At 32.2% G+C, this 20,796-nt stretch overlaps 2 protein-coding genes across 2 annotated transcripts in view; one reads left to right on the plus strand and one right to left on the minus strand.

Annotated features, from left to right (window-relative positions):
- LOC134716485 (cysteine-rich, acidic integral membrane protein-like) lies at positions 1 to 13,535 on the minus strand. The gene is made up of 3 exons (XM_063579489.1): positions 13,452 to 13,535; positions 2,835 to 3,527; positions 1 to 744 (listed from the first exon to the last, which is right to left on the minus strand). The coding sequence occupies exons 1-3, from the start codon at positions 13,533 to 13,535 to the stop codon at positions 1 to 3; spliced, it is 1,521 nt and encodes a 506-aa protein (XP_063435559.1).
- LOC134714853 (prostaglandin G/H synthase 2-like) overlaps positions 10,553 to 20,796 on the plus strand; it is a 21,277-nt gene continuing 11,033 nt past the window's right edge. Inside the window, exons 1-6 of the mRNA XM_063576490.1 lie at positions 10,553 to 10,677; positions 14,645 to 14,736; positions 17,275 to 17,391; positions 19,436 to 19,579; positions 19,919 to 20,241; positions 20,651 to 20,734. Coding sequence (XP_063432560.1) covers positions 14,676 to 14,736; positions 17,275 to 17,391; positions 19,436 to 19,579; positions 19,919 to 20,241; positions 20,651 to 20,734 — 729 coding nt within the window. The 5' untranslated portion in view covers positions 10,553 to 10,677; positions 14,645 to 14,675. The remainder of the gene's footprint in view (positions 10,678 to 14,644; positions 14,737 to 17,274; positions 17,392 to 19,435; positions 19,580 to 19,918; positions 20,242 to 20,650; positions 20,735 to 20,796) is intronic.

A 20,796-nucleotide genomic window follows, 5' to 3' on the forward strand; every position in this document is an offset into this window, starting at 1 on the left:
TCAAAAGTCAATAACTACTCCTCGCTCAGTCAAAATTTCAAAGTCAATAACTTCTCCTCGTTCAGTCAAAATGTCAGAGTCAACAACTACTCCTCGTTGAGTCAAAATGTCAAAGTCAATAACTTCTCCCCACTCAGTCAAAATTTCAGAGTCATTTACTGCTCCTCGCTCAGTCAAAATGACAGAGTCAATAACTACTCCTTGCACAGTCAAAATGTCAGAGTCAATAACTACTCCTCGCTCAGTCAAAATGTCAGAGTCAATAACTACTCTTCGCTCAGTCAAAATGTCAAAGTCGATAACTACTCTTTGCTCAGTTAAAATGTCACAGTCAATAACTGCTCCTCGCTCAGTCAAAATGACAGAGTCAATAACTACTCCTTGCACAGTCAAAATGTCAGAGTCAATAACTACTCCTCGCTCAGTCAAAATGTCAGAGTCAATAACTACTCTTCGCTCAGTCAAAATGTCAGAGTCAATAACTACTCCTCGCTCAGTCAAAATGTCACAGTCAATAACTACTCCTTGTTCAGTCAAAATTTCAATGTCAATAACTACTCCTCGCTCAGTCAAAATGTCACAGTCAATAACTACTCCTTGTTCAGTCAAAATTTCAATGTCAATAACTACTCCTCGCTCAGTCAAAATGTCACAGTCAATAACTACTCCTTGTTCAGTCAAAATTTCAATGTCAATAACTACTCCTCGCTCAGTTAAAATGTCAGAGTCAATAACTACTCCTCGCTCAGTCAAAATGTCACAGTCAATAACTACTCCTTGCTCAGCCAAAATTCAGAGACAATAACTACTTCTCGCTCAGTCAAAATGTCAGAGTCAATAACTACTCCTCGTTCAGTCAAAATTTCAATGTCAATAACTACTCCTCGCTCAGTCAAAATGTCAGAGTCAATTACTACTCCTTGTTCAGTCAAAATTTCAAAAGTCAATAACTACTCCTCGCTCAGTCAAAATGTCAAAGTCAATAACTACTCCGCGCTCAGTCAAAAGTCAATAGCTACTCCTCGCTCAGTCAAAATGTCAAAGTCAATAACTACTCCTCGCTCAGTCAAAAGTCAATAACTACTCCTCGCTCAGTCAAAATGTCAAGGTCAATAACTGCTCCTCGCTCAGTCAAAATGTCAAAGTCAATAACTACTCCTCGCTCAGTCAAAAGTCAATAACTACTCCTCGCTCAGTCAAAAGTCAATAACTACTCCTCGCTCAGTCAAAATGTCAAAGTCAATAACTACTCCTCGCTCAGTCAAAAGTCAATAACTACTCCTCGCTCAGTCAAAATGTCAAAGTCAATAACTGCTCCTCGCTCAGTCAAAAAACAATAACTACTCCTCGCTCAGTCAAAATGTCACAGTCAATAACTACTCCTTGCTCAGCCAAAATTCAAAGACAATAACTACTTCTCGCTCAGTCAAAATATCAGAGTCAATAACTACTCCTCGTTCAGTCAAAATTTCAATGTCAATAACTACTCCTCGCTCAGTCAAAATGTCAGAGTCAATTACTACTCCTTGTTCAGTCAAAATTTCAAAAATCAATTACTACTCCTCGCTCAGTTAAAATGTCAAAGTCAATAACTACTCCTCGCTCAGTCAAAAGTCAATAGCTACTCCTCGCTCAGTCAAAATGTCAAAGTCAATAACTACTCCTCGCTCAGTCAAAAGTCAATAACTACTCCTCGCTCAGTCAAAATGTCAAAGTCAATAACTACTCCTCGCTCAGTCAAAAGTCAATAACTACTCCTCGCTCAGTCAAAATGTCAAAGTCAATAACTGCTCCTCGCTCAGTCAAAAAACAATAACTACTCCTCGCTCAGTCAAAATGTCACAGTCAATAACTACTCCTTGCTCAGCCAAAATTCAAAGACAATAACTACTTCTCGCTCAGTCAAAATATCAGAGTCAATAACTACTCCTCGTTCAGTCAAAATTTCAATGTCAATAACTACTCCTCGCTCAGTCAAAATGTCAGAGTCAATTACTACTCCTTGTTCAGTCAAAATTTCAAAAATCAATTACTACTCCTCGCTCAGTTAAAATGTCAAAGTCAATAACTACTCCTCGCTCAGTCAAAAGTCAATAGCTACTCCTCGCTCAGTCAAAATGTCAAAGTCAATAACTACTCCTCGCTCAGTCAAAAGTCAATAACTACTCCTCGCTCAGTCAAAATGTCAAAGTCAATAACTACTCCTCGCTCAGTCAAAAGTCAATAACTACTCCTCGCTCAGTCAAAATGTCAAAGTCAATAACTGCTCCTCGCTCAGTCAAAAAACAATAACTACTCCTCGCTCAGTCAAAATGTCACAGTCAATAACTACTCCTTGCTCAGCCAAAATTCAAAGACAATAACTACTTCTCGCTCAGTCAAAATATCAGAGTCAATAACTACTCCTCGTTCAGTCAAAATTTCAATGTCAATAACTACTCCTCGCTCAGTCAAAATGTCAGAGTCAATTACTACTCCTTGTTCAGTCAAAATTTCAAAAATCAATTACTACTCCTCGCTCAGTTAAAATGTCAAAGTCAATAACTACTCCTCGCTCAGTCAAAAGTCAATAGCTACTCCTCGCTCAGTCAAAATGTCAAAGTCAATAACTACTCCTCGCTCAGTCAAAAGTCAATAACTACTCCTCGCTCAGTCAAAATGTCAAAGTCAATAACTGCTCCTCGCTCAGTCAAAAAACAATAACTACTCCTTGCTCAGTCAAAATTTCAGAGTAAATAATTACTCCTCGCTCAGTCAAAAGTCAATAACTACTCCTCGCTCAGTCAAAATGTCAAAGTCAATAACTACTCTTCGCTCAGTCAAAAGTCAATAACTTCTCCTCGTTCAGTCAAAATGTCAGAGTCAACAACTACTCCTCGTTGAGTCAAAATGTCAAAGTCAATAACTTCTCCCCACTCAGTCAAAATTTCAGAGTCATTTACTGCTCCTCGCTCAGTCAAAATGACAGAGTCAATAACTACTCCTTGCACAGTCAAAATATCAGAGTCAATAACTACTCCTCGCTCAGTCAAAATGTCAGAGTCAATAACTACTCTTCGCTCAGTCAAAATGTCAAAGTCAATAACTACTCTTTGCTCAGTTAAAATGTCAAAGTCAATAACTGCTCCTCGCTCAGTCAAAATGACAGAGTCAATAACTACTCCTTGCACAGTCAAAATGTCAGAGTCAATAACTACTCCTCGCTCAGTCAAAATGTCAGAGTCAATAACTACTCTTCGCTCAGTCAAAATGTCAGAGTCAATAACTACTCCTCGCTCAGTCAAAATGTCACAGTCAATAACTACTCCTTGTTCAGTCAAAATCTCAATGTCAATAACTACTCCTCGCTCAGTCAAAATGTCACAGTCAATAACTACTCCTTGTTCAGTCAAAATTTCAATGTCAATAACTACTCCTCGCTCAGTCAAAATGTCACAGTCAATAACTACTCCTTGTTCAGTCAAAATTTCAATGTCAATAACTACTCCTCGCTCAGTTAAAATGTCAGAGTCAATAACTACTCCTCGCTCAGTCAAAATGTCACAGTCAATAACTACTCCTTGCTCAGCCAAAATTCAGAGACAATAACTACTTCTCGCTCAGTCAAAATGTCAGAGTCAATAACTACTCCTCGTTCAGTCAAAATTTCAATGTCAATAACTACTCCTCGCTCAGTCAAAATGTCAGAGTCAATTACTACTCCTTGTTCAGTCAAAATTTCAATGTCAATAACTACTCCTCGCTCAGTTAAAATGTCAGAGTCAATAACTACTCCGCGCTCAGCCAAAATGTCAGAGTCAATAACTACTCCTCGCTCAGTCAAAATGTCATAGTAAATAACTAGGATAGATTAAAAAATCACAAGTAACAAATAACAAATGAACTAAAAATACAACCGTATTGGGCTTTATTTATAATATTATTTATTATGTAATATGAAAAAACGATTACCAATGAGAGAACTCTTAAAAATGACAAATGCAAAATAATTCAAGCGAGAAAACTTTAAATTTTTTTTTTTTATATATTTGTTGAAAATTTTACATCTGTTATTTGACACATTGATTACCGGTACCCTAGCAAGAAAACTGACGGCCTAATTTATGTACAAAAATGAATGAAAAACAAATATGTAACACAGTAACACACGACTACCATTTAATTACAGGCCCTTGTTTAGGGACAGACATATGCATATAGAATGTTCTTTGTCTATATGCATTTTTTTCTTAACATAAATGCATTTTTATGTTATGCCCTGTACCAAGTCAGAAAAATGGCCATTGTTACATTATAATTTGTTTCTGTGTGAGTTACGTTTCGGTGTTGTCTCGTAGTTCTCTTATATTTGATACGTTTCCCTTAGTTTTAGTTTGTAACCCAATTTTTTTTTTCTATATCGATTTATGAATTTTGAACAGCGGTATTCTACTGTTGCCTTTATATATGATACATATAATACGACGTGAATCTATACTTCCGTCATTGTGTTATTGTACTATGGTAACTTTGTGTATTCTGATAATCATTAATTTTTGCAAATATGCTTAGTCTATATGCCGTTTTGTGATTCTTTGTTTCATATTTGTTTATTTTTATAGTGAATAAGATTATAACACAATAATGACTGCTGTACTCCAATTTTGATATTTTTACCTATCATGTCTGTTTGTTTTGCTCACATATCACTATCAATACAATGGAATTTGAGGAGACTGTCATACAAGTGAGAGGTTTACATACATAGAAACATGTCTATACCAAGTCAAGGGTATTGAAGTTGTTATACTTTTGTTAGATGTGATTAAGCTTTTGATTATGCCATTTGATTAGAGATTCTTCTTTTTGAATTCTCCTTGGAGTTCAGTATTTTTTTGTTTGATTTAAAACACATATTTGCAGGATCCAAACCCTCCCTAACTTGGGACAGTGGTGTAACAGTATAACATAATAACGATAAAAAAACACAGAAGTATGTAAAAATGCACATTTTCAATTGACATGTCAATAACTTAAGGATTGGGATGGGACAGTGGGCAGGCTAATGATAAATATTTAAAAGTATATAGTTGACAAATCAATTACATTTTGAGCATATGACGTACGGCCGTACAATCCTTTACGAATAACTTAAAGTTACGTACGGCTTCCTGTTTTTTTTTAATCGTCGTATAAATCCATTATTTCGATATTATAGCTCAAGAACGCTTGATATTCGTGTTGTCCTACATATTATACAGACTTTTACCAATTGTTTCGACTAACAAGGCTTTAGATCAAGAGTATTCAGGAAATATACAATCTTATCTGGATTTGCAATGTTGGGCAACAGCCACTTTCTCCCAGTGAAGTTACTGACGTTTGTTTAGGTTAAACGCTGTTTTTTTTTAAATGTTTAAACTGTTCTAAATGTTATTTGATGTTGTTTGTTAGCGGTTCGCCTCCACAAAAACATGTCTTATATTTTCGATTCATAAATTGAAAAGAAGTAGTGCAATCGGACCATGAACACCTATTTTGTTTATTCATAGTTCTAATACAAGTTAAAGTAATCGTTCTTTATGTATCTTCGTAGGTCAAGCACCATTAACACATCTTGAGGGTTGAAGTCAATTAATATCAATTTGAAATGTTTCACCCTTTCAAATATATTAATAATAAACGATCAATAGATAAAATAAAACCACCTATACTATAGAAAAAAATAAACTTATTTTCTAAATTCTCTTCGTTCAAACGAACATAAATTATTTATATACTAGACGATATAATTTCTATATACCTCGGCCCAATCTGTTTTTTTTTTATCACATTCATAATATAAATAACTAAAACACTAGTTTTAAAACTTGTCAGGCACGATCATCATGACGATGACCATTCTCTTTTATATAATATCAAATAATTGCAATACATGTTTATCCAATGATAACAAATTGCAAAGGTTTGTAATTGTGCAAATACAGTCCACATCTCAGAATAAGTCATCTGTTTAAATAAACTAAAAAAGGTTGTCTCAACAATCTAAAAAAAAAACCAAACAAAAAATGTTACAAAAAGTATTTAATACTGTTTTCGAATATATATGTGCTTAAGTATAACTAACAAAAACTACGTGTGTACATGCGAATAGTCAACGCCATATCGATAATTTCAAATCGAGTCCACCGTATTTAAATACACTCGAGTTCATAAAACCTGTTACAATTATATTGTTGTATAAATAGAATTATCATACGATAAAATTCTTCCGCCACGTACACAGGCCTGGGGCCATTACATTGCAATGTAATGCATTACATTACAATTACTTTGTGATTCTTCCATTACAATTACAATTACAATTACATTTTTTCTCACATGTAATGCATTACATTACAATTACTTTGCCTTTGTAATGCATTACATTACACATTACTTTTTCAATATAACAGCTAAACACATTTCAAAAACATATTTTTATAAGAAATTGATAAATATTACAGGGGTATATACATATATATATACAGTGTTAGTGGCATAGACTTCATTAATATGTCCATTGCACTTTATCATCATAAGTGGTTCAAAGAGAACAGCAATCAGTTCTGTACATCTTTCCTACTATACTAAACAATCTTTCTACAAAAGCTGATTTGTGGGAAATGGCTAAATACTTGATAGCTGTTGTAGCCAAAGAAGAAAGGCACACTGAATTTGACTACCATTATTCCAGTGCATTGATTGAAATTTCTTCACATAGCTCAGACAAGTAGATGTCAACATCATGTACTGCACCATACCTGTGTCTATGCTATTTGATTGGTAGTAGGAGGCATGAAACTGAAAAAGTCACTTTTAAGTTTCTTAGGTTGTGGTAAAAAATAAAAAAAATATCATATAATTTTCTAACATTGATCACTTAATCGTTAAGACATCATTAAGGGATTTCAAAGGGATATAATAAATGTGTCATTAAAGGATTATCTTCTGAAATGCCCAAGGGCTCTGTGAGGACAAAAACAAGTTGAGAAGATTTGATTGCAATAAAAACATTGTGATATTAATTAGGTGAAATAATAACAACACAGACAGGACCCAACCCACAGTTTGGTTTACAAATGTTGTTTGACAAATTCAATCTTTCATTGAAATACATGTAAGGTGTGTATAGAAATATGAATATTTCATCTTCATATTTTTCCATTTATCTATATAGATGGTTGGATAATTTTTGTATAAGTTTTTTCATTGACCACCAAAAACCAAAATATTCCAAATCTCGTTTTATAAAAATATCAGAAACCAAGATCAAGACTTAATAATTATATTCATTTTATATTTCTTACCTTAATGTGTGTTTTAAAGATTGATGTAATTTATTTAATACAGTAATTAACTGTGATAAAACATTTATTCCATACTTTTTTTTGTTTTTGTCAATATTTTATTTATATTATACAATATTCTTCAATTTTATATATTTTACCAATTTGTAATGAAAAGTAATGTATTGTAATGGAGGCATTACATCGATTTTTATCTAAAGTAATCATTGCATTACATGTAATTGTAATGCAGAAAATGTGCATTACAAATTACTTTGCATTACATCAAAAAAATGTAATATTACAATGCATTACAATTACAAATTACCATTACCCCAGGTCTGCACGTACATATATATATTAAAGTCATAGCATTTTCAACAACAAAAACATAAACTGTCTTCACTGTTTAATACGTATTTTTAAGGCAGTCCTCCCTTTAAAGCTTGTTATTCAGCTTGTTGTGCAGTCATGCTTATATTTATATAATTCGTCTTTAACTAAGCCCAACAATATATTTATATAAATGATAGAAAGGATTTTATTTTGCATACTAATTAGTTATCAAAAATACCAGGATTATAATTGTATACGCCAGACGCGCGTTTCGTCTACATAAGACTCATCAGTGACGCTCACATCAAAATAGTTAAAAAGCCAAACAAATACAAAGTTGAAGAGCATTGAGGACCCAAAATTCCAAAAAGTTGTGCCAAATACGGCTAAGATAATCTACTCCTGGGGTACTAAGCTATTGGTATCAGTAGATGACAATATTCATTCAATTAAAAAAAACACGGTTTGAATGCAATATATTTCTTTTTAATCTTATTTGTTTTATTATAAATAAAATGTACTATGAAATTTCAGGATTTGGAAACCTGTGTAGATAACCCATCTTTATATCTTGAAAAGTTCGAATAGTTGTTTAATGTTGACCTCGCCTTTAAATAGAAAAAAGAATTTACCTCTCCTCTCTTTTAAATGATTAAAAAAAAGGAAGAGGAAAGTTAGAGATTGCATGATAGCTACGTGGGCGTGTCACTGTATTTGAGACCCTATGGTGTTTGTTGTTGTTGGTGGAACATATCTGTTTTTGTTCTGCAGTTTGCATGTTGTGTCGACTGTTACCGGTATATTATTTGCTTGTGCGTTTCTCTGTGATGAATGTTGTTGTATGTGCTTGTGCTGTATTTAAGTTCAAATAGTGTTGTCGTTTCAGTGCTTTTTTTTTGGGACATTTTAATAAATCGGGATGTTTGGATAGCCACTAAAACAGGTTCACCCCTTCTTGTTTTTCTTAAAATGTCCTGTACCAAGTCCGGAATATGGCAGTTGTTATAAATAAAACCAAATAGTTCGTTTCTATGTATATTGGCGTTTGTTTTTTGTTGCATTTAAGTGTTCCTGTTCATTTAAGCTTATAGTTGATGTGTTTCCTCGGATTTAGCTTGTAACCGGATCTGTTTTCACTCAATTAATTTATGATTTTTATACCCCATTGTCGTCAAATAACAAGGACAATTCAATTTGGAAAGACCTTTATAAAGTGCAAAACCAAAAGCTCAAATTCATCCTCCGAATTAAAAACAACTTTCATAATGATAAATCTGACTAGTCAGGCATTTTGTTATGTAGAACATGGTGGATTTAACCTGATTTTATGGCTAGCTAAACCAATCACTTGTTCGACAGTCGCATAAAAGTCCATTTTATTATCAACAATAAATGAACAAAAACAGACATAATCTATTGAATGTGTATTGAATAATGATAGTTTCGAGAGATTATTGGTTTTAGTTTATATACCGGTATAATGGTTTTGTTTGAAAAATAACACATTACATAATTGTGAAATGTCAAATAATTGTGATCAACGGTGTCCTTTTTATCGTTATGAATTGGCCAACTTCTACAAGAATGGACCGGCAATGTTGGATCTACCATCAAAGATATTTGTCAAAATATATTGAAAACGAAGAGATTAACATCATGATATGATAAGAATGGCATGTCAAAAATGTAATAAACAGCATTTATTATTGCTTTTCTGTTATAACCAGATTCTATTGAACGCTTTTTATTTAAGATAGACCAAATTCAATGGAAATGCTTTAAATATACTAGTAATCAGAAAAAAACGGTTCTTTGAATATTATGAATTTCTAGTATATAAATAATTAAGCACAGTTTTAATGTCAGCATAAGTTTTTAATTATTTAAGCAAAGTTTTAATTTCAGAAACAGTTTATACATAATATACGATAGTTTTGATTTCAGCAATAGTTTATCGGTTATTTTAGCAATAGCAAATAGATAAGACAGCATATTTTGATTATATCATTATTTTTATATAATGTAGCAGACTTTTCTTGTTTTGCATTTGTCTATTCTTATCAAATATGCCATACTAGTAATTCTCTAAAAGAAAATAGAATTATTCTAAGTCAGTTTCGAGAGGGTATTGATTCGGCACCACGTAGAAGATAATAAATCTAGGTGCAGCAGCTTTTAAATGGAGAAGAAGAGTTTTGACATATAATGTATGATGATTGTTGTTTTTTTTTGTAACGCATATTCAATTTTCTTTGCTTTACCTATTAAAAGATCTAATACAAAAGAAATATATCAATAACAAAATAAATAAAGGCAACAGTAGTATACCGCTGTTCGAAATTAATATATTGATTGAGAAAAAAACAAACAAATCCGTGTTACAAACTAAAACTTAGGGCACGCCTCAGATATAAGTGGAGAATTACGACACAACGGAAACTAAACATTAAAATGTAACACACACAGAAACGAACTATAATATAACAATGGCCATTTTCCTGACTTGGTACAGGAATAAAGTTTTTAAGATTATCAATATATAAATAATAGCTTCTTAAATAGTAAATTCCACTAGGATCTTCTTTGTTTTCACCATTTATCCCATCTGTTGAATATAACTAATGCACAATGGCAGAGATAGAACAAAAAGAATATATCGTTTTGTTAAAAATGAAAAAAAAACGGAAACAAAAGGAGTAGGTGAGACAATCAAGCGTTATCACTTTACAATTATAACTGTATTGTTTTTATGATAGAATAGAAAATTTATAATACATTGTATTTATAGGAATTGTATTCTTACAAACTTCGTCTAATGTATGTGGGTGTTTTAAACGTATACATCATTCATGTAATGTATGTAGGTTTTATTGGTACATGTACATCTCATAAAAATACATAACCATTTAACTTAATTTTTGACTCAATAAATCTGAAAGTTTAACATTTATTTTTAAATCTTTTGTTGCATACCTTATAAACGGAGATGCTTTACTAACTTTTAAAACCAGCAGAGTGAGGAGACGAAAACAAGGTAAACGTAATAATATTTAAGTTAACTTATATTCATAAATGTGTGGACATTATTTTTGTATAAAAGTACATATTTTGTATGCAACAATCTAAAATTCATATTAGATTGTGAATGAAAACAACGAAAGTTCTTTGTTGAACTTTCATCGCCAGTCTTCGGGCAGCGAAATTATCTGAACAAGCGAAAAGAAAAATGTTGACATAATAATATTTAAGATAATTCGTTAAATAACATATCTTGCATGTCCACCTCTAAGTGTTTTTTGGTTATTATTGTTTAACTGATCATCCTTGAATTCATACTTAATTTTGGTATCATATAAACATTTGCAATGCTATATGATTGCCTCTTCAAGACCTAGGTAGTGTTGATATAATATTTTCTGAAGAGGACATTAATATTTTCGTTAGGGTAAGTCGCGGCAGTTATGGTTGAATGAACTTTAATTTACTCTACATAACATAAAAAACTATATAAAACAAGATCACACATGTCCTGAATTTATTCAAGATATTGGGGAAAAAAATGCAAAAAGATTGATATAAACATACAGACATGAATTGTAAATATTTTGCCAACGTTCATAATGAAGTTCAAGTAGACAGAAAATACGAAAAAAAATAAAATTAAAGACAAATATTCGCTAAACGAGCCCCTATTATCAAATATCTTTTGCCATTCATCCTGGTTGGTATATGTTGAAGATAATATAGCTTTTGTATTAACTGTTTATTTCTGCACGCCCTGAATATGTATGAACTATTGGACACTAGACGTTAAACCTATATCTTACGTAGAATATGTTTACGTTTCCTTATGGACCGGTCAAAATAATATTAACGACCACTTCATATCGGAAGTGGTTTATATATCCCATTGAATATGCTGTAAACATTGTAAAAACTGTATTGACTTATCATTTATTTACATGTGTTGATATTTATATTTCGTTTCAAACTTTAAAACGTAGATATTTATTCATAATCTGTTGTATATTAACTTCATTAGACCACAGGTATGATCATTCAAAACGTTGATTGATAATAGTCGTGTGCTTCACGGCCCGTGACGAATATTGCATACCAATTACGGAAGAGAACAAATTAAAAATAGTAATATATGAAAAACATAGTTTCTGTTAAAAGGATCAATGCTGATGGACAATGTGCAGAAAGCGTGAATCACAAATTACAAAAGGTTGACTATTTAACCCATTCTGACTTTACGTAGCTGTATATTGTATACCCATTAACTGGGTATGAGTCCAGTAAGTTTATTGTCTACCAAGGTGCAACTATTCCCCGAGGCGTAACCGAGGTCAATAGTTGTATTCGAGGGGACATTAAAAATTTACTATTTTACGAATAACCAGTAGGAAAAGGGAAAAAAAATCACAAAAATACTGAACTCCGAGGTGTCTTATTATATTGAAAGAGACAATAGACACAAAGTTATGCCAAGAAATGAACGACACAGCTAACCAATATTCAGTTTGAAATTTGTAAAAGACAACAGACACATAGCGATGATCGGTCAAATAGTTCAACGCTTGCAATTGAAAAAAAGTGAAAATATTGTTTACTTATTTTATATAGAAATGATGATTGAGACATAACAATTATACATGCTGCACAGCCTTACTGTTTTACTGCAAGACGGGAAGTATCCAATGATGGCCATATTTTTTATATTCAAGTGGATTGGGTTTCATTCAAGTGTTTATAATTGCATGTACATTTCATATGGTTCTAACTTCTGGTTAAAAGTCGATAAGATTTATGAACCACTGATTTATTTTAAATAAAACTCAAAACGATAAGACACGGCTATATTTACTGCATGTTTGTTTGTTGTACATGACTAAGTATTTCAACACGAAGGGATATTCCGATAATACACACAAAGCAAACCGTAAAGCTTGTTTAAACTCGTTATATCCTTGTTTTAACGTTACACTGCCATGTACCTATGAAGTTAATGTTAATATAGAATTTCAATCCTGGTATCTATGATGAGTTCATTTAAAGGATAGTAAATGTTGAATTTAACGTGCCTATATGATTCTGTATTAAGCCTCGACCCGTACTTCATCTTAAATATGATTCAATAAAATCTAATTTTATAATCCACAAATGTACTAAATAAAGCACTAGTTTCTTAGACACAGTGATACATTGGTATATATTCACACAATAATAACATTTATCAGAATAATGAATCCTTAGTTTATTTTTTTGAAAGAGACAGTGCCAGCTATTGTCACATTTGATATTCGACGTCTTTTGAGAAATTAACATTAGCCACATTCATCTTATGATCAATGTAGTTTTATAAATTTACCTTCCATCAAAAAGATAAAAGATAACCTTAAAAATCTATGTTTACCAATTTCATTTTTTGTGTTATGGATATTGTCTTATTCACGCAAATATATAGACAATAGGAAAAGACACGGACGATACTAAGGGGACATTCAAACTCAAAAGTAGAAAGAAATTTGACAACACTGCGGCAAAAAGACGAACGACGACAACGACCGTTGGTTTTCCCGTTTGAATGGTTTTACACTAGTAATTTTGGGGCCCTTTATAGCTTGTTGTTTGGTGTGAGCCAAGGCTCCATGTTGAAGGCCGTACTTTTACCTATAATGGTTGACTTTTTAAATTGTTATTTGGATGGAGAGTTGTCTCATTGGCACTGATACCACATCTTCTTATATCTATATAAAAAGTCATAACAATACTTCATAGCAAACTTAGAAACACGACACGAACCTCACAAACAACTGGGTGATATCTCATGTGCTTCAAAAGGTTAAGTAGATCCTGCTCCTCTGGGGCACCTTCCAGGTTACCCATCGTTACAACACATTTGATGAAAAGAATCATTTAGTGTGGTTAAATCGAGGAACTGTGAACGTGATCGGGAAATCGACCATTGAAATATATCCGTGGTCATCTGTTGAACCGTAATTCATTAAAGGTAAATAAAAATGCAGTGCTTGAAACTTTTTAAAAGATGACTTCAATTCTACCACTTGGAACCCTAACCATACAAAGTATGAATAATCCCTCCCTAAATCAAGATAGAAATAAAACAAAACTTGCTTTTTTCAATTAGTGTTGAATGTTTAGGATGGGTAACATTAATGTAGACGGAAGAAAGTTCAATTTTTTACTCTTTTAAAAGAAAAAAGAAACAGATTGAATGTACTCTGAATCCACTCAACAGAATTACCAGGATTAAAAAAAATCATCGCTAGACGTGTATTTCGTTTGTTAATAAACTCATCATAGATACAAGCATTAAATTTGGTATTACGCCAGACGTGCATTTCGTCTACAGAAGACTCATGAGTGAGGCTCGAATCCTAAAAGTAAAAAAAAGCCAAATAAAGTACGCAGTTGAAAAGCAAAATGGACCAACATTCCGAAATGTTTGCCAAATACAGCTAAGGTAATCTATTCATGAGGAAGAAAAACCATTAGTATTTTAAAAAGTTAAAAGTTTTGTAAACAGTTCTTTTATAGATATGACTTTATCAATAATAATTCATGTCAGCACAGAAGTGCCGAGTACTGGTCTGGTGATATCCTGGGGGAGGAAACCTCTTCCAGTAGTGGTATCGACCACGTGGTTGTACAAAATTTACATAGAAAATATACCAAACTGGAAGGAAATTCACAACGGAAAGGATCTGACCAAATGAGATATAATCGTCTTTTTTTTTGGCTAAAAATGAAAACTGAAAATTTTAGGAAGTTTATGTGAAAATGTTTTTTAACTGCCTTACCCATCTGTTGTTGGTCTTTCTCTGTGCATTAATTCTTTTGTCTTCAGGGCAACTATAAGTTTATTTTCGTTCTGTCCATAACAGAAGGACAGCTTTTCAATTTTTTTTTTGTAATTGATGAGGAAGCGATGTATAACATATCACAAAAAACAACTATAATATTTTCGTTTACAGACACATGTAATAACACCTGTGTTATCTTGAAATGACGATGAAGAGCACATTGATATTTTTCCTTATATCTCTAGCAACGGTTTCTTATGCAGGTATGTAAATAAATAATGCAAGATGTTTAGATTGTATGATTTACATCCATACAAATCAAAGCATTACTCCTGTTTTAGTTGTTTTTAATACATTTCGTGTCTGCTAAACTTCTACCGAAACTTCTGATTGTATTTCAATATTGTATCCCTTTTACCGTATATTGTACATTTTAGGAAAGGGGTTAAAATGTAAAAAATATATCTATTTTAATATTAAAATTTAAATTTTTTTTTTATTCATCATACTACATATCTATACATACTCATGATACAATCGTTATACACATCATATTATCAATATTATGAAGATAGTCCAAACAACACTACATACATACATACTCTCACACATTACATCATTTTCATTAAGAATTTGTATCTTTTTTTTCTGATCTTTAAATTTAAATGAAGTAAAATAAAAAAAAACTATCTAAAAAACAACAACAATCAATGGCATTTATATTTCACAACATTACTCTCAGTCACAATGGTTATTATAGCATGAACATAAATATTGTATATATATATGCAGATGGTTTTCCAATTCCGTCACATATCAACTTTATTTTTTACATTCTAAGCCGTTTACTAAAAGACTTGTTAGTGGAAATATTACAGAAAAGAAAGTTATTCGAAATCATGGAAATCAATATTCTCAAAATTTAAAATTTATCTAATATAAACATCAATCATAGTTTTTGTCAAAAGCAAATTTAGCCATCAACAAAAGTTTATCGTTAGTATCATTCGGACGGAATCCATAAGTTCTCACGTCCATAAAGTCATGTTCTACATTTTTCTTATATATTTGATAATCTACATCGTTTGGATTCACTTGTTCTACTTCATCAGATCCTCGATCATATTTTATAATATTTCCGGTTCCTTTCAATTTCGCGATGAATTTATCAGAAAACAGTCTACTTTTCTTTATCACCGCTTTAGAAATGATATCGTCGATTTCAACTGCAATTATATCATCATTATGACCATCGTCGTCATCATCATCTTCATCATCATCATCATCGTCTTCATCATCGTCGTCATCATCATCATAATTATCAGCATCATTGTCGTCGTCATCACCATCATCATCATCTCCATCATCATTTTTATCAGATTCATCTGACTGCTCTGGATTTTCATCATGTTCATTTCGAGTTGGTATTGTTGTATCGTTATCATCTGTTTTCACAGTTTCGAATAATTGATGCTCACTAATTTCCTGTTGTTTTGTTCCTTTGTTTAAATTTTCCAATTCAACTTTTTTGGAATGTATGTTTGAAAAAAGTGCATTCTTTTCCTGTAATGTAAGGCTACCATTCTCTACTCTAGTATTATTTTTTGCGCCCCTTATATTTGCGCTTTCATTTTCCATTAATTGAGTATCATCGATATTGACAGTTTCTTGTAAAATACCTTTATTTCTATCTTGACTTGCATCTACTTTTGTAACTTTTTGAATATATTCAGCCATTCTTTTGTTATTTCGGTGTTCCGTAGATTTTGATGTTCGTTTACTTTGTTTATTATCACTTTGTCCGAACATTATTGATATTCGTGCTTTACCTTCATCCCCGTGTATTGTGAATGTTAAATGGTCAAATATACTACATGCATTTTCTATAGACTTCATCAAATAAACAGGTAATTTATCCATATTGATAATAAATCTCAACTGCTCAACTGCTCAAGGTTAATATCTAGGTGGATGTTACAGTTATAATTAATCGGCTTAAAATGTCTTTGTGAAACAGGGACATCAAAGTTTTCAACACAGAAACACCACTTACTTTAAACTAGTAAGCTCTGCTGCCAAAATATGAATACGGATCCTGGAAATCCTGGAAATCCTACATATATTGGAGATTTGTTTTCCTGTTGAAATTAACGTCCTTGCTTATCAAGGTGCGTTCGACTATGTCAAATTGCATATATCAGATCAAATGATGCAAATCGACTTCTTATCTATGAATAAATATAAATATAAGCAGATCTGACATATATTTATATTTATTCATAATGTTTTACACTCGTATAATGGTAATGTTTTAAACGCATTCCATTTCATAAAAGTAGCAAGTCGAAATTTTCCGTGACGTTTTCTTACTCAACAACTGATATTTTTTTCAATAATAAGAAACCGTAGCCCGATCATTATATTTTTAAATTAGTTCCATCAGAGACAGTCGTCTATAAGACTCTGAACAAAATGTCTGTATTATGACACATGAACATGTGTACATATTCAAGATTTTTTTATTGCACTTTTGCTGATCGAAATTTGTCAATATAACGGAATTATTAACAACTGTTATGCAGGTGGAAGGTTGAGCTAGCTATAACATCAGGTTAAACCCACCATTGCGTAAAATGCTTATCAACACAGGAATATAACCCCAGTAGCTTTCCATTCGTTTTGCTGGTTGATAATGTCTAACTTTTAAATTTATCAATTTTTGTGATTTTCCCCTTTTTGAATTTACAATGAAATTTCTTTTTCATTTGTTATACTTGATAAAATTCTCATGTTCATTACAGAAAATCTATGTTGTTCTTACCCGTGTCAAAATGGTGGAGTGTGTCTTACAAAGGGATTTAATGATTATGAGTGTGATTGTACAAGCACTGACTTCTTTGGAAGATATTGTGAAAACCGTAAGTATTAACTGATGTGTAAATAGTAACCAAAGGTAACATGCATATAGGTTTTAAAATACGTCAGACGCGCGTTTCGACTTCATTAGACTCATCAGTGACGCTCATATCAAAATAATTATCAAGCCAAACAAGTACAAAGAGCATTGAGGACCCAAAATTCCAAAAAGTGGTGCCTGGAAATTAATAAAAATGACCCCATAATTGATATTCACGTTAACGTCGAAGCGCTGACAACTGGACTTGTGATACCCTCGGGGACGACACGTCACATTTTGGACTGAATTTGGTACTGTGGCAATAAAAGAAATTATCAAACGTTTTATATGCCACTGTATATAAGGCAAACAACGCTAGAAGCATATTTATACATTAAATAAAAATGTCAAAGGGGGCAACCACTATAAGAGTTTCACTAAAACACTTGGGAGATACATACTAGTATATTAAATAAGGCGGGACATTATTATTCGCTGATATACAAGGAAGTTCAGTAACAGAAGAACTATTGGTCAAACTGTTGAACAAATACGGTATATTCTTAAATTGATAGACAGTTTAGAGTGCAAAGTTCTATATTTTATCTTGATTTCTAATGTTGAACATATGCAATGAAAAATATTAAATATTTTGTTTTTCCTAGTTTTAGATAAGAAGCATGTCGCAAGAGTTGTTTCGTACGTTCCTTTCTTTTATCTACCAATATAAACTTGTGATCTGGCAAGTGGGTGTATCATTATGTTATTGTAGCATGTGGGTGCAAACCTTGTTCTGATTGTTACACACTGATATAATATTATACAACATATATGATATAAATGTATGATAATGACAAACAGAAAGATACGAAATCTGAATGAAATCTATGAAACCAACGATAGACAAATTATTTTTACATATCATTTTCAAAATCGAGTCGATTTCAAAAAAGTTTTAAATAGATTAAAAAAGAAACTACATCATAGATCTGACATGGACATGGATTTTATATGACACAAATGATAAGAGTTGCCATTTGACACTGTATATATGACAAACAAACTTTTAAAAAAGCATATTCAAACACTTAATAAAAATATCAAAGGGGCAACCACTATAAGAGTTTCACTAAAACTTAAAAAGATACATATTTAAAAGGGCATTACATTATTATTCGTTGATATACTAGGCGTTCATTAACAGAAGAACGACTAATCAAACTGTTGATATAAACAAATACAATATCATCTAAAACTAAGAGGCAGTTTTAAGTGCAAAATTCCATAACTCGTGATACAGTAACATTTGTTTTAATATACAAAGGGATGATGGTAATTAATCATTTGATATATTTAACATGTTACGGTTTTATAATAAACCCCCCTCCCAACCTCTTCTCAAGAATAAACAAACAAATATGCATATTCGGACACACCGAGGGTTATGTATGTTCGGATTAGAAACCTGACGATCCGACACAGGCGCAGATCCAGCCATTTAAAAAAGGGAGTTCTAAAAAAAGGATGAAAGGGGAATTCCAACCATATATTCCTATTCAAATGCATTGATCGCCAAACTCCCTCACTGTCAGTATCTTATATCCCTTTAGCAGTCAAAAGAAGTATATATTTGGAACTGACCTGCATACGAATCTGTATCATATAGCGTGTCTTTTTAATTTATCATTATTTCAAATAGTGTATGTGGAAAACGTTTTAAGGTGTTCAGTTTGTTTTTTGTTATTTCTACAATTCAGTCTACCGATGGATGGGAGCTGTCAAATCGGTAGTCTAAGATGGATAACCTTCCAAGTAACATTATTTGTACAATTGTATTCGGTTCCGTATCTTATGATTAATTTAATAACTTAAATGATGAATATAAGTTCACCATTCATATCACATACCAATGACGTATGGAACATATGGTATGTTTTCGCAAAACGAGCGTGACCATAACAATTGGGGTAATGTATACCACGAGCATGGTAATCAGGATTGTTATTCATCTACTGTAATTCTGAAGGGAAATCTGTGTGTCGTTATATTTAAATTATCATTTTCAGCTACCTTTTTAAAGAGGATAAAGTTATGGTTGAAGCCTTCGCCGTCAACATTACACAATCTGTTGGTAGGGAATAAATGGTTCTGGAACATTGTCAATAGTATACCCTTCATGAGGAAATTTATCATGAAGAGAGTTTATACCAGTAAGTTAATTATATAAATGTATATATTTATTTATCGAGAAGACAGTTTATACCAAATTTGGTACAGGCTAAGTTTATGGTTATCTTTATCTGTTATATCTAACAATAACTTCAACTGAAATAACTGAAAGAACAAAATATCAAGGACTTTTTATTAAGGCAAATGTATACCTCTGATTTTATATTTGAATCAAACGATTGTTTAGGTTTCCGTGACTGAATGAAATGTACACACAAACCATTGTTTGTTGTAACTGTCTTAGTCTTTTTATTATTTTTAACAAACGTGTGAATTACAAATCTTCAAATCATAACTAATTTTGTGCAACTTTGTTTCAGTTCGATCAGACATAATTGATAGTCCTCCTACATATGACAACGAACATTCGTACATCACCGTTGATGCAAATTACAACCTATCGTTTTTTACAAGAACTTTACCACCAGTCCCTATTGAATGTCCAACCCCAATGGGCGTTGCAGGAATGATTAAATTACCAGACATTGATGAACTGGTTAAAAAAATATTTGTCAGGGAGAAGTTCAAGCCAGAACCACGCGGAACAAGTGCTTTGTTTAGCTTCTATGCTCAACACTTCACGCATCAGTTTTTTAAAACCGATATCGAACGTGGACCACAGTATCAATGGGGAGGTCATGGGGTAATTATATTCTAAAAATTTCCATTTGCTACTAGGGCCTGTAGTTTTTTTCTTATCCAGCCTCTTATCAATTTTACAAGTGACAATGGTGTTAAAGATATTCAAAAGGAATACATGTATCAATAATCTATCTTTTTTTTTTTTAATTTGTGCAGTTTCAATTGAACAATTTTTCAAAGTTTCAACATAATATGGTTTGCTTCTGCACAGAGAGTTAGAGGTGTGTGTATTGACATGCAATCAATAACAGTAAATAGGTAATAGTGCACATGAGATTATAGCCAGTTTCTCTTTGACTTATGAGTGATAAAGTTCAACTTGAAGCTTTTTGCCTGTTAAGTATAACACATAGAATTTGTAATTTGTTTGTTAAATAAGTTTCTTTGAAACCACTTTGTCTGTTTTACAGGTTGATATGACACATGTGTACGGGAAAGACAAACACGATGAACATCTACTGAGATCTCATAAAGATGGAAAATTGAAATTCCAAGTGAGTATATATAGGGGTAAATTCAGTGAAAAACTCCCATTGACTTTAATGCTAATCTATGT

The sequence above is a fragment of the Mytilus trossulus genome, chromosome 4, assembly GCF_036588685.1.
Source record: "Mytilus trossulus isolate FHL-02 chromosome 4, PNRI_Mtr1.1.1.hap1, whole genome shotgun sequence".
In the NCBI taxonomy this organism is placed as follows: domain Eukaryota; kingdom Metazoa; phylum Mollusca; class Bivalvia; order Mytilida; family Mytilidae; genus Mytilus; species Mytilus trossulus.

What these genes read in the sequence shown, in the direction of transcription:
- LOC134716485 (XM_063579489.1), bottom strand. Translation starts at nt 13,535, where the DNA reads ATGGGTAACCTGGAAGGTGCCCCAGAGGAGCAGGATCTACTTAACCTT. An exon ending in ATCACCCAGTTGTTTGTGAG is followed by an intron (nt 3,528 to 13,451) that starts GTTCGTGTCGTG and finishes ATTTTGACTGAG; the next exon opens with CGAGGAGTAGTTATTGACTC. An exon ending in TTTTGACTGAACGAGGAGAA is followed by an intron (nt 745 to 2,834) that starts GTTATTGACTTT and finishes ATTTTGACTGAG; the next exon opens with CGAGGAGTAGTTATTGACTC.